The sequence below is a fragment of the Felis catus genome, chromosome B3 (assembly GCF_018350175.1).
Source record: "Felis catus isolate Fca126 chromosome B3, F.catus_Fca126_mat1.0, whole genome shotgun sequence".
In the NCBI taxonomy this organism is placed as follows: Eukaryota; Metazoa; Chordata; class Mammalia; order Carnivora; family Felidae; genus Felis; species Felis catus.
The window spans coordinates 142,704,139-142,716,327 of record NC_058373.1 but is presented as its reverse complement, the minus strand read 5'-3'; the positions used below and the strand labels follow the sequence as shown (position 1 = coordinate 142,716,327).

The window sequence follows — 12,189 nt, the reverse complement described above, 5'->3', positions numbered from 1 at the left end:
GCAGCCGACCCCGGGGCTCGCTCTCTCTGTCTGACACACGGCCGCTGCACTCCGCAAAATCTCAAATCAATCGGAAAGATCTAAGCGTTGCGGTTGCTGGACTTGATGTGAGTGCACGTTGGATGTGGCGTGTGAACATTAACGAACGAAAGAGATTTTTGCCTTTATCACAGTGAGTGGTCATGCGCGGCACTCGTAATGGTTTCACGAGGACCGTGGCCGAGTCCCCTCCCGGAGAGAGAGGGGCGTCGGCACCCAGCCCCGGCTCTGTTGCCTTGTTTTTTTTTGGTCTTTTTGATTTTACGTTAAGTTTAGAGTTTAGAATAACATACTTAATTTCGTTTTACTCGTTTAAAGATGAAACTCGTGTTATTATTTTTCGATCATGCATTAAGAGAGAGAAAGAGGGTTCTTTTTGTCACACGGCAACACAAAGGTAATATACGGAAGCATAGCGTTCACCAGATTCGACACAGAATATAGCAAACTCCACCACAAAGATGAGAACAGACCGCATATAGTGAGCGCTGCGGGACCCCGCGAATACAGAGGGGCCGGTGGGGATGCTTAGATGTCGTCTTCGCCCGCCTCCTTGCTGAAGGTGGTCATGTCGATCTTCTCGGGGAAGATGATGTTGACGGCCAGGTCCTCCCCGCTGTTGTACTGCAGGAGCACGTTCCTCTTCTTGCGAAGTACGCGGTTGTAGCGCAGGTTGGACACCCAGGCCTCGCACTTGTTGAGGAAAACGATTCCCACGGTGCCCAGCACCACCAGACTGGTCAGCACGCCCAGGACGGTGAAGCAGATGGCCTGGCCCTCGGAGAGGAGGGGAGCACTCTTGTTGAGTTCCTTCATGGACACCTTGAGGATGCGGTGCTCCGGCTGCGGCACTGGCAGCTCGTGCACCCCAGGGGTCAGGCGGTAGGTCAGCCCGTGCCCGCCGGGCAGACGGGTGACCTGCTGGGGGCCTAGCGCGCGCTTCCTGCCACAGGTGGGGCCCGTGAACTCGGGCTTGCACAGACACTCGTACCTCACCTGGGTGTGCTGCAGGCAGGTGCCCCCGTTGAGGCACGGGTCGGTGCCGCAGTTGCCCACGGGGCGGCTGCACGTCTTGTCCATGAAGCCGGCGGGGCAGCGGCAGCGGAAGTCGCCCCCGATGTCGGTGCAGATGCCTTGGTTCTCGCACGGGTTGGGGGTGCAGCTGTTGGCCACGATCTCGCAGAAATTGCCTGAGAAGCCAGGGGGGCACAGGCAGGAGGCATGGGAGGCCCGGCCCTCATCATCCACGCAGGTGCCTCCGTGCTGGCAGGGGGACCTGCGACACAACAGGGGGACACGGTAAAGGGCCCTCGGGGGCTGGCCTAGGACGGAGGTGCCCAGGGAGGCGCCGGGTGCCGCGGCCCCTGTCCGCGAGGGGCTCACGGGCCGTCCGGGGCGGACGCACGCATGCCTGGCCTGCCGAGCCGATGCCCGTCTCCTCTCCCACCTCTTAAGTCATCTCTCCAACCAGAGGCCTGGTGGTTAGTCACTGGTGGACGGGTGGGGAAACTGAGGCTGAGAGAGGCAAAGTTAGTGATGACCCAGGGCTGGAGGGAGACCCCTCCCTTAGCTCCACCCCCCCCCCGGGGGCCGCTGGGCAGAGCAGAGCCCGCCCCCCCCACCCAGGTCCCCTCACCACACGGCCCCCGCCTTATTGTTACTCGTATCGTTATTTTCCGAGGAGAGAGCCTGCGTACTATTGTACTGGAAACCCTTAGGGACACTCAGAGTGAAAGAAACCCCCGGGCTGTCTCTGCCGGCCCGGCCGGGTGCCTGTGCCCGGCTGTTTAACAGTGGTCCATTCACCCAAGTGCGGCTTCCAGACCGAAACTGTTTGCTCAAAGCAGAGCACAGGAGCATTTAACGTAAGTGCTTTTAAACGAGCAGACCCTTTGTCATCTGATAAATGCCAGAACCCAGGGAAGAAAGGGGCTCTAAGCACAAGAAATCGGCATCGCTGCTTCAGGGGGTGAAGGCTGCCTAGGAGCTGGGCTCTGGAGGGACTTCAAGGACCTCGGGTTCTATTCTGACAGTCTGGTTCGAGTTGGTGGGAGAGACAAAGCAAAACGTTTTAAAGGTCTCGCTCTGTATTCTCCCTTCCCGCTCAAAAGCAGACGTGGACGTCGGTTGTGACCCCCTCTCCTCCGACCCTCTCTGAACACTGATCTTTGGATGCTACAAAAATGCCTGTTTGTGGCCTCTCGGGCTCCAGGATTCCCCACGCCCTCCCTGGAACGCCCAGTCAAGATAAGCTGGTTCTGTACTCTAGCTTCTATATCCTCTGCCCCCCCAGCTCGATCCCCCCCCCCCACCCCAGCTCGGGCCCAGGACCCGCTCTGTTTGCATTCTTGCAGCAGCCTAAGCCCCGCCTAAGCCCCAGCTGAGGGCCGGGTGGGCTCAGTGGAGCTAAACAGATAAGGGCCGGAAGTGTTTTGCTGCTTTGCAGAAGTGTCCCTTCTGACTGTCGTGCCCACGGCCCTGAAAGTAGCAGAGCCTCTGCTCCGCTGCGGGTCGCTAAGAGCTGGACCCCCCCCCCCACCTTCATGGCTAGTCCTCCCTGCCCACCCCGCTGGCCAAAGCCCCCCTCTCCGACTCCCCAGCCGGGTCTGCCCTCACGCACACACATGGGGACTTGGGGGCATCAGAGGGAAGAGGAAATCACCTGGGGGGGTCACTTCAGAAATTACGGAGATCACACACAGCCCCGCAAGCACCCTGATCTGGGGCGCCCCCCTCCCCCAGCCGTGGGGCTGCGGGACACTTACTTGGCCTTTTGTCAGGTGACAGGTCCAACTGGGCTAGGCTGAAAGGGTCTTTAGGGGTGTGACGCAGGAATCAAAGCAGCATTCATTGGATCGCACAGAGTGAGGAAGAATATTTACCCATTGATCACACAGGGCCCATCCTTCTCCTGACAGTCCTTTCCCGAGAACCCAGGGGCACAGGAGCACTCGTAGTGGCCGCTCTCGAGGTTGACGCAGGTTCCGTTGTTAGCGCAGGGGGTCGAGGCGCAAGCCCGGACATCTGGGGGACGGGGAGAGAAAAGCGTACTTTGTGACCCACCCCCTCCCCCAGGGAGGAGGGGGAGGGGACACGCTGGGAGGAGAGCTTTGTGGGTAGGGGCAGGGACAGAGCCCTCCAGCCGGTCAAGCGGGGACCCCAAGCGAGCCGCCCAGATGTCTCTGTGGCCACTCACTGCCAGCGGTCACCGAATGGAGTCCTGAGCAAGAGCACGTAGCGACCCCCCAAAACTCTGCCGTTAGGCAAGCAGCTCGGGGGGGGGCTGAAGGGGCTCCCTCCCTCCTGTCAGGTCACAGACACGGAAAGTCACGGCTGCTCACTGATCCTCAACCCGGGAAGGCCGGGCCCCTGTCCTGGCACCAGCTCACCCGCTCGGTCCAGGAGCGTGACCTTTACCGCAGACCCCTTCCCTCCCCCAAAACGTTGTGTGCCAGGCCCAGGCTCCTCCCCCAGATGAGTTTTCAGCCTCTCCTGGTTCGGGGGGGGGGGGGTCCCTGCCAGTCAGGGCAATCGTGCGGCCCAGCTGTTAGAAACACCAGCTGTCCTTCATCACAGAGGGGCGGGGGGGAAATCGAGACATGTGAGGACTCCTGTCGGGAATCGAGAAACCGGATTCAGCCCCACCACTGCCTCTGCCTCCCGGTGGTCGCTCTTTCCTCGCTCAGGATCTGAACGAAGGGGCCCGCGATAAAAAGGCTGTATCTTTTGAAGGCAGCAAAATCAGGAGTACTGAGTGCTCTCCTGTCCGTGTGGGTTTCCATGAACACTGTTACATTTCCACCGCCTTTTTCCACCTCCTGTCATGCACACTTCATTATGCGGGGCTCAGCGAGCCAGGGACAGCTGAACAAAGGGGCCTGGGCCAGGGGCTCTCCGCTGATGGAGACCCCAGCCCCCAGGCAGGGCCGCGAGGGACCTTTTCTATGCCTGGCTCCAGCCGGGCTCAGGGTTCCGCTCCTCCCCGCTCTGTGCCTCACTTTCCCCCTCGTACAAAAGGAGGGGCTCGCCCTGGCCAGTCCCCGGGGGCCCTTCGAGCTTTGGGTTCCTACAGCTGCCAAATACAAAGCCGGGGCCAGCCAGAGACCCGGCAGCTTAAGGCCGAATGGGTGGGGGTCCCCGACGCTGAGGCCACACACACGCGGATTCGTTCTGTCTTTTAAAGAGACCCGCACCCCTCGTGGAGGGAAGATGGCAATCCATCCATAAGGGAAAGCCTGTATGCCATGCCGACGGCCTATCCAGAGCCGTGAGGCGTCCCCTGCGAGCCCCGCTTGGTGTAAGGAAACATAAAGAGATTTTATCATTACGGGAAGGTTCTAGCGGGTGAGGCCTCAGCAACGGGCTCCCAGTCCTGGGCTCCCAGCAACCCTGTCACTGGGCATCTTCAATTTAAGCTAAAGACTTGCCGACCACCCCCCTCGTCCCCCCACAGCATCTAGCCTCGCGCACAGAGGATGAGCCCACCTCTTCCCAATTCCCAGGCCTCCGGCCCAAAAGGAGGGTAGATGAAGCCGAGGCAAGGAGAGAGATGCCAGGGGCAGGGGGCGGCGGGGGGGGGGGGGGCGGTTCTGTCTGGGGCAGCAGCTGCGGCCTTGACAGCCTCAGAGACAGAGACGGGTTGGGGAAAAGGGGAACGGGGGGGACAATTATCCGGAGGGCTATTTCCTCTGGACCCAGCGTCCCAAGCTGAGAGGCTTTGTCAACCCAGTGGGGAGGGGACATTTTGTCTGGAAAACTCCATGGGAGGCAATCCTGAACCAGACACCAAAGAGGGTGGGCTCTGGGCTAAAAGCCCTGATCCCAAGTGGTAGCTTTTTCGGTGGGGGGAGACCCTCTGGGTCACGAGGCAGCCCAGAGGGTGCCGTGGAGGGGGAGCAGAGCTGCGGAGCGTGAGTCAGCTGCGGAGAAAATCCCGCACCGTCTGGCGGTGGGGGGGGGGGGCAGGGGGTGGTGCTTTAAGGACCTGAGACTGTGGTGGGGGCTCAATTAGGAAAGCAGAGCGCCTCGGCGGCTATGACGCAGGGGCGGTCAAACACGCTCTCGAATCTTCCTTAAGGGAGGGGATTAGAAGCGGCCACAGATGAGAAGTAGCCCATTCCCGGGGCCAGGGGAAGGGATTTTCGCTGGCTCTTCTCCCGATAACCTCTCGCGCATCCCTAAGCAGAGCCTTTTACCTCCTCGAGCCTCGACTTCCCTCTCGCTACCCCCGGTCTCTGCTAACATTGAGGACCGAGGGACAGAGGCCCCGGGGCAGCCACCCACTCTGCCGGGAGTTTTTTCCAGGACTTTAGCTTGCCCCGGCTTCAGGGCCCCTTCTGCCAAACGAGAATGGACTCAGATGGACATTTTGCAGCCTGAAAACGTAGTGGCAACCAGCTCTCAGTTGCTCGGGGTAATGGAGGACAGAGATTGCATAAATGAATGAAATCAACAGATAACACCAATCTGCACTTTGACCACTTCTCAGCTTTTCCCGACCCCCAGCCTCCCTCAACACCTGACCCCAGACGTCAGCCCTGTCCTACTGGCTCGGACTCAGTCCCTGCTCAGCACACCCATCACCCCCACCCCAGTCGTTCGTTTGCTCTTACAGCCTCGTGTGTGAATTTCCGGGAGCCGCAGCTCCGTGACCGGCCGCCCCCCCACCAGTCCTTACCCTCTCTGAGTTCTAGTGACCCAGACAGGTTGCCCAGGTCTCCACCCTCTGAGCTTTGTGTGGCCTGTGCTGATTGTGTGACTCTTTACTCAACAGGCAGATCCCCGACAGCCCCCCTCCCCCAAAGTGCTTTCTCTGGGTGCTGGTGCTGTGCCGAGGAGAACAAAACTGAGTCCCTACCTTCTAGGAGGTTCCAGGTACCAGGGGGTAGTGTATCAACACACCATTACCATACAGAGCCCTGGGTGTGTGGGAATAAGGCGGGAGGGGGAGGGGAGGCAGTTGGGAGGAGGCGGCTGGGGGCGGGGGGCAGGGATGGGGGTGGGGCGGGCAGGGGCACATGCCAACCTATGTCACAGAGCTTCCCGTTCCAGCCGTCGTCACAAACGCACTGCCAGGGTTCCACGCAGAGTCCGTTAACGCAGCCGGGAAAGGTCACACACTGGTCGCACAGGGGACCCTGCCAGCCAGGCTGGCACCTGCGGTGGGGGGGGGGGGTTTGGAGGAGAAAGATGGGGACATATGAAGGGGGACAGGGGTGGAGGGGGCGCCCAGGCTGCTTTCTGTGGAGCCAAGATCCCTTGGGGGTCTTTGCACAGTGCCAGGCCAGCGGGTCGAAGGAAGCAAACACCAGACACCTGAACGGAGAACTTAAACAGAGGACCAGACGGAGGGGTCCCCAAGAGCCTGGCAGAGCGCTGCATTTTGCCGCAGTGGCCTGCAGTGGGCTCACCCTGCAAGGGGTTCTCCCAACACCCCACTTCTGAGACAGCAGACAGGAGCTGTGGCTGTCCCCCCCTCCCCATCCTCCCGCCCTCTGCCCTCTTCTCCCCCTCGCTACCCTCCCACCAGTTTCCTGCGGGGGCGAGGAGGCTGTTTGCTGCAGCCCAGCGGCCAAGCCCCCCCCCTTTTCTGCCTGACACCATGATTCCCCAGGATTCTGCCCCGACCTCCTACAGGCTGCCTCTGGGGAGCCACCCCATTACCTGCAAACATTGTCATCCTCGCAGAACCCATTTTGGGGGTGGCAGGCCGGGAAGCACTCAGCTCCTGAGGCACAAGAAAGGTTACACCATTCACCCCACAAGGCCCCAGAGGCCAGGGCAAAGCCCCATCTTCGCCCAAAGAGCCCAAGGCCTCCCTGGAGGGAGCCAGAGACCCTCTGTGGTCCCACCAGCCTCGCACACAGTAGGCGCTTCACGTCAGGCCACTCAGAAAAAAAAAAATCTGCCACGTTCCTGGTGACAGGGTGACCACAGGACACTGCCTAGTTCTCAGGAGCAGGTCAGACACCTAAATTCCTCCCCCGCCTCGAAATCATGAAACCTCAAACGCTAAACGCGGGGCTGGGGAGACAGTGAGTAGAGAGATTCGACCCCTGGGCACTCAGCCAAACCCTCACTTTTGCAAAGTGAGCTAAAATGGGGAGCAGATTCTGAGGCATCCGGCTTTGGAAAAGGCCAGACAGGTTTACCTGGCAGCCCGGCAGGTAAGGCATCCTGATCGTGTGAAAGGTTTAATCCCCGTTAAACCCGGCACGCAAGTCAAATCCCCCCAATCTCCCTCCCCCAGACTCGTCATATTTAAAAGACGCAAGGATTTTGCAAAGCACATTTCTGCAATTCTGACACTGTTTAGACATCCGGACACTTTCGTAGGCGCCTACTGTGTGCATTTCCTTCGTCTGGCTCCCCAGCTTTCCAGACAGCCCCCCCACCACGAGCACTGGTGCAGTGGGGGCGGGGGGCACTGCGGGAAGGGGCAACTCTCTCCCTGTCAGAGACAGATGGCCGCCGCAGACCGAAGTGTCGCAGCCCCTCACCTAGAGAAACGCCACGCGGGAGGGGCTCGCGCCGGGCGCCTCGGTGGGAATTTGGGGCTGCGACGGCCAAGCCACCCCCCCCGCCCGCCGTCCCCACAGACCTGGTCCCGAACGCGCACGCGACACCCCAAAGTTGCACCCCAGAGCATTTCCACACAGGGCTCCCGATCATCACCTCGTTTCTCCATACCTCCTCTCTCTGCGCACCGACACCCCTGCGAGCGCCACTTCTGCGGGGCGGGAAGGGGCTGCGGCGGCGGCGGGGGAGGGGGGGGCGGGGGTCCCACACCTCCCCCTGCCCCCGGGACCCCGGGGCGAGGCTTGGCATGCGAGGCTGGCGGGGAGGGCGAGGCGGCACCGCGCGGGGCTTAGGGTTAGGCGGGACGGGCCGGAGTCGGGGCGCACGGGACGGGGCGCGCGGGGCACCGGGCGGCCGGGGGGGCAGGGGTGGCGTCGCAGGCTTCCCCGGAGGGGGCGCGAGCCGGGCCGCCGCGGCGTGGGGGGTGGGGGTGGGGGGCTCACCATGGACACTGTGGCCGAAGGCCAGCAGGAGCAAGAGGACGGGCAGGAGGGCTGCGGTCGCGGTCATCGCGGGGCGGCCGGGGTCGCGGTCCCGGGAGCGGCGCGGGCGCGGGTCCGGCTCCGGGCGCCGCGCTGGGCTTCTGGTTGCGGACGCGGAAGGGGGCGCGGGCGCGCGGCGAGGGGAAAGCCAGGGCTGCACCGGGCTGCGCGCTGCGCTCTCCGCTGCCGCCGCCGAGCTGCCGCCGCCGCCGCGCGCGCCGCCCTTTTCGTACCGCCGCCCCCCCGCGGCCCCCGCCCCCCGCCCCCGCCTCCGCGCGCACGGGGCCGGCGCCGGCCAGTCCCGGTGACCCCCGCCCCTCGCGGGGCCGCCCCCCACCGCTGCGGCGTCCCGGAAAGCCGCTCGCGCACGCGGAGCGCTCTTGGCTAGACGGGCACAGGTACCCCGCGCGCGAGGGGCACACGTCCTGTACACGGGACGGCCCGCGGGCGCGCACAGGCGGGCCCGCTTAGGACAAGCGGCGGGGACGGAGCCGGGGCTGGGCCGCAGCCCCCAGGAAGACGCCAGCACGCGCTCGGAATACAGAAACACGCAGAGAAACACCAAAACACTTATCGCCAAGGTCCCGAGCACGCAGGCCATGGCTCACACGGCCGGGAAGACACAAATGCGCGCTCCGGGGACGCAGGACACGCTCCTGACACACGCGCCCTCGGGAGAACACTGATGGAAAGCCTCGTACCCCCCTGCCCCTCGCTCTAAAGACGCAGGAAGATGCAGGCCCACCCACTGCACCACCGGCACGCCCTGCGATGCAAACCCAGGTTGTAGAAATAGTCCTGGGCGCCACATGCGCAGTCACAGGCACGCGGAGAGGCCAGCGGACACACAGTTATGAAACCCCGGGCATCCTTCAACATGTGCCCCAGCCTGGCCACACAGAGGCACGTGCCCAGCCACGTGCACACCTGAACATGCGAATTCACTTGCAAACATACGGACACCCGCTCACCACCCCCCCCAACCCCCCCAGGCCGACAGTCAGGGCCTTGGGCACCTCCCACACGTGTGGACAGCCACACACCTGAGAGTGACAGGCACGCACGCCCAGTCCCCCGAAACCCACGGATCACAGGCTCGTGATTGCACGCTCACCAAAACACACACATGCGGTCCAGCCCAACACACACAGGCTGGCCGGGTCCCATCCGTCTTTGCCCACAGTGACACAGGTGGACAAGCTCACAAGAACGCTCACACGCAGACACACACACACACACACACACACACAGCTGCACAGCGAGCACTCGGCACATATTCTAGACCCACTGGGAGGCCTCCAGAGGAGTCACGGGGTTGTGGGGTGGGGAGGCCGACCTTGCCAGAGATCCTCCCCTCCCAAGAGCTGGGTGGGGGAAACCCCCAGCCTGGGCTTAGAGACTCTCCTGGGTGGATGTTCCAGGCCCCTATTCTGATCAGGCCGCTGGAGGTGGAAATACAGAAGGGGGGGGGGGGGCGGGAGGGACAGGTGATAGAAGGAGATGAAAGGTGTTTAACTTCTTGGGGAAGGGTACCAGGAGGTCATGGCCTTTAGAGGGTTCATTTATTTATGCTTCATTTACATAGATTAATCTGCACAGAGACCCCAGGTGCAGGCGGTGGGTGCCCACCCATTTCACGGCCTCCCCTTTCTCGCAGTGGGGAGGGAGGGTGATCTCTGCCACTTTGGTCCTAGGGTGGGGGGCCTTGGCCTTCAGACCATCTCCTGGGGTGGTGGCAGGTTTGAGGACACACTCTCCGTCCTCAAGATGGGTGTGGGAAGACAGGCCACGGGGAGTCCTCAGGCACAGGGGGGCGCTAAGGCCCGGAGTCTGTGCTCCCAGAGGAAGCAGCTGCCGGAGGGCACCTGACCAGGGTGGAGACTCCACAGAGGCTGAAGCGAAGCCCCCGCCCCTTCACCCTTGTGGAAGGTGCCTCCTCCTTCTCTTCTCCTCTTCTCTGCGGAAGACCCACAAGTAGGGGTGGGGGGTGCCGTTGGGAACCACTTGAGCGACAGGCTGGGCAGGGCGGGGGGGGGGGGCTGCCCCCAACCAGGCACCCACCCCGTGCCCCTTCCTTCCCATTACCCCGTCTCTCCCAGGGATTCTTCTCAAATGAAGAAACGAGTTCTGAGAGGGAAGGTCCTTTGCCCAAGGCCCCGGGGGTTCCAACGAGAGTGGCGGACAGGCCAGGCCTGGAGGTTCAACTGTCCACTGCATGGAGATGGCCCCAGCTTCCCTGACCACCCCCCCCTCCTTTCTTCCCTCCAAGGACCCTGACCTCAGCCTCCAAAATTATCCTACACAGCGGGCAGATTGGGAAGGGCTGGGTTCTCAGCCAGACACTGAGGAGGGGCGGGGGATCTCTGGGTTGAGCGGCCCCGGGGTGAGGGCCTCCGCCCAGACCAAGTCACGAGGTGCCAAGGTGCCATGTGGACCGTGTGGGGGACCCACGGGGCCATCACGTACACCGTCATCTAGACCCCTCCCTTTCCAACCTCGGTCCCCTCCCACCGCTGCCCTCCCCAGTTCTGGAAAGGGAGGGAGGCTTGGGGAGGGCAGTCTCACCCAAGGGCATTCATGCCCAAATGTCAGGGGCTTAGGCTGAAAGGGCACTTCCCTGGCTGGCTGGCACCTGCTCGCTAATCCCCGTTCCATCCCCTGACTGCTGAGGGCCCTGGGCCAGTCACTATGCCCCTCAGAGCCCCGTTTCCTTGTCTATAAGCAGGGACACCACACCTGTCCCCAAAGGGAACTTGGGTTTTCCTAAGTAGAAAACCACTGTACTTACAAGGCCTGGCCCTTTCCTGCCTTCCTCCACCAGCTGCCTCTGGGCCTCAACCCCAGTGGGCTAGTTCTTTCTGGAACTGGTTCATGATCTGGCCCTCTTTAGAGCCCCCTGCAGGGCCGCTGCTGGGAGGAGTCTTTCCTGCCGGTTCAAGACCTGTAAGCCTGGAGCTTTCTGTGGGTCTCACTAAAGTGTTTGTAAATTCTGGAGACTGGAGATTTCTTTTCAGCAAGCAGACAGTGAGAAAGGGTAGCTTAGGAGCAGTGGGGAGAGGGGAGGTTGGTGACAGTCACCAGCTTCAAGGCTGTGCACAGAGAGCATGAAAATGCCAACCGGGTCCCTCGGGGAGAAGTCAGCACCGCCTGCTGTTTGCAAGCGGACCCAGAGGGCAGGAGGACTCAGGACGACTCCCTCCTTTATCTGTGCACCCTTCCCCTCCCTGTCATTCCCTCCCCCGCAAAGAACAGAGGGGATCACAAAGGAGGCAAGCAGCCCCCGCCCTCAGGAAATGCTTGGCCGCCTGGTCTGCGGAGGGTGGCTTGGCCCGCGGGGTACACAGGTATCAGGGACCAAACCTGCCCAGGGTGGGGCCGGATCGCAACTCCTGAACTTCAAGCCGGCCTCCTTCCCTCTGCCAAGCTGGCTCTGCCTGCAGCCCCGTGAACCTTCTGCTCCTTCCGCCCAGAGGCCAGCTCCCCGGGGCCTTACTCCACCCGGCAGCAAGCGAGCTGGTGAGGGGCGCAAGTTTTCTGAGGCCACCGAAGAAATGTTGTCTCCAGACGGTCCCCCGCCCATTCTCCCCTCCTCCCCTCTCCAAACACTGACATTGCCCTCGGCCAGCACCAGACCACTTGATTAAAGGCAGAATTGCTGATCAAGAAAGCCCAGCAGGGTCCAGCTGGAGGGGCCTCGGAGACCAGCTAGTCCTGGGCGTGCACAGTGGGGGCAAGGCAGCTGAGGGGGGGCGGGGGGGACTCTGCCTCCACCCCGTCTTGACATCTGCTGTGCACCCCCCTACAGCTGAGAATCTCCAAAGCCTGAGGCTTTGTTTCTGCCCAGACTGGGTTGTGGTTTTTGGAGGTCTCTGCCATTCCCACCGGTCCGGGCCTAATGGGACATGATGCAGTCGGAGAAACTGAGGCCCAGCAAAGACCCCCAGGTGCCTCTGTTCCCTCTTCTCTCTCCCTCTCCCAAATACCATGCGTTCTCCACCCTGCCTCCCGAAGAGGACACAGCTTCCCCCTCGCCCTGTCTGAGACACGTAGCCCTGCCCAAAGAGCCTGCCCATTTGACAAGGCAGGGCCA

At 62.2% G+C, this 12,189-nt stretch overlaps 1 protein-coding gene across 3 annotated transcripts; it reads right to left on the bottom strand.

The window, feature by feature from the left end:
• Nucleotides 1–347: 347 nt before the first annotated feature.
• On the bottom strand, nt 348–8,297 carry DLK1 (delta like non-canonical Notch ligand 1). 3 transcript variants are annotated; one of them, XM_023256040.2, is made up of 6 exons: nt 8,061–8,295; nt 6,703–6,766; nt 6,065–6,195; nt 2,922–3,063; nt 1,036–1,315; nt 348–816 (listed from the first exon to the last, which is right to left on the bottom strand). In XM_023256040.2, the coding sequence occupies exons 1-6, from the start codon at nt 8,125–8,127 to the stop codon at nt 568–570; spliced, it is 933 nt and encodes a 310-aa protein (XP_023111808.2). In that variant the 5' UTR covers nt 8,128–8,295; the 3' UTR covers nt 348–567. The 3 variants fall into 3 exon arrangements, with proteins under 3 accessions (XP_023111808.2, XP_023111809.2, XP_023111807.2); XM_023256041.2 differs by having other exon boundaries at nt 348–810; XM_023256039.2 differs by having other exon boundaries at nt 348–1,315; nt 8,061–8,297.
• Between the last annotated feature and the right edge of the window lie 3,892 nt (nt 8,298–12,189).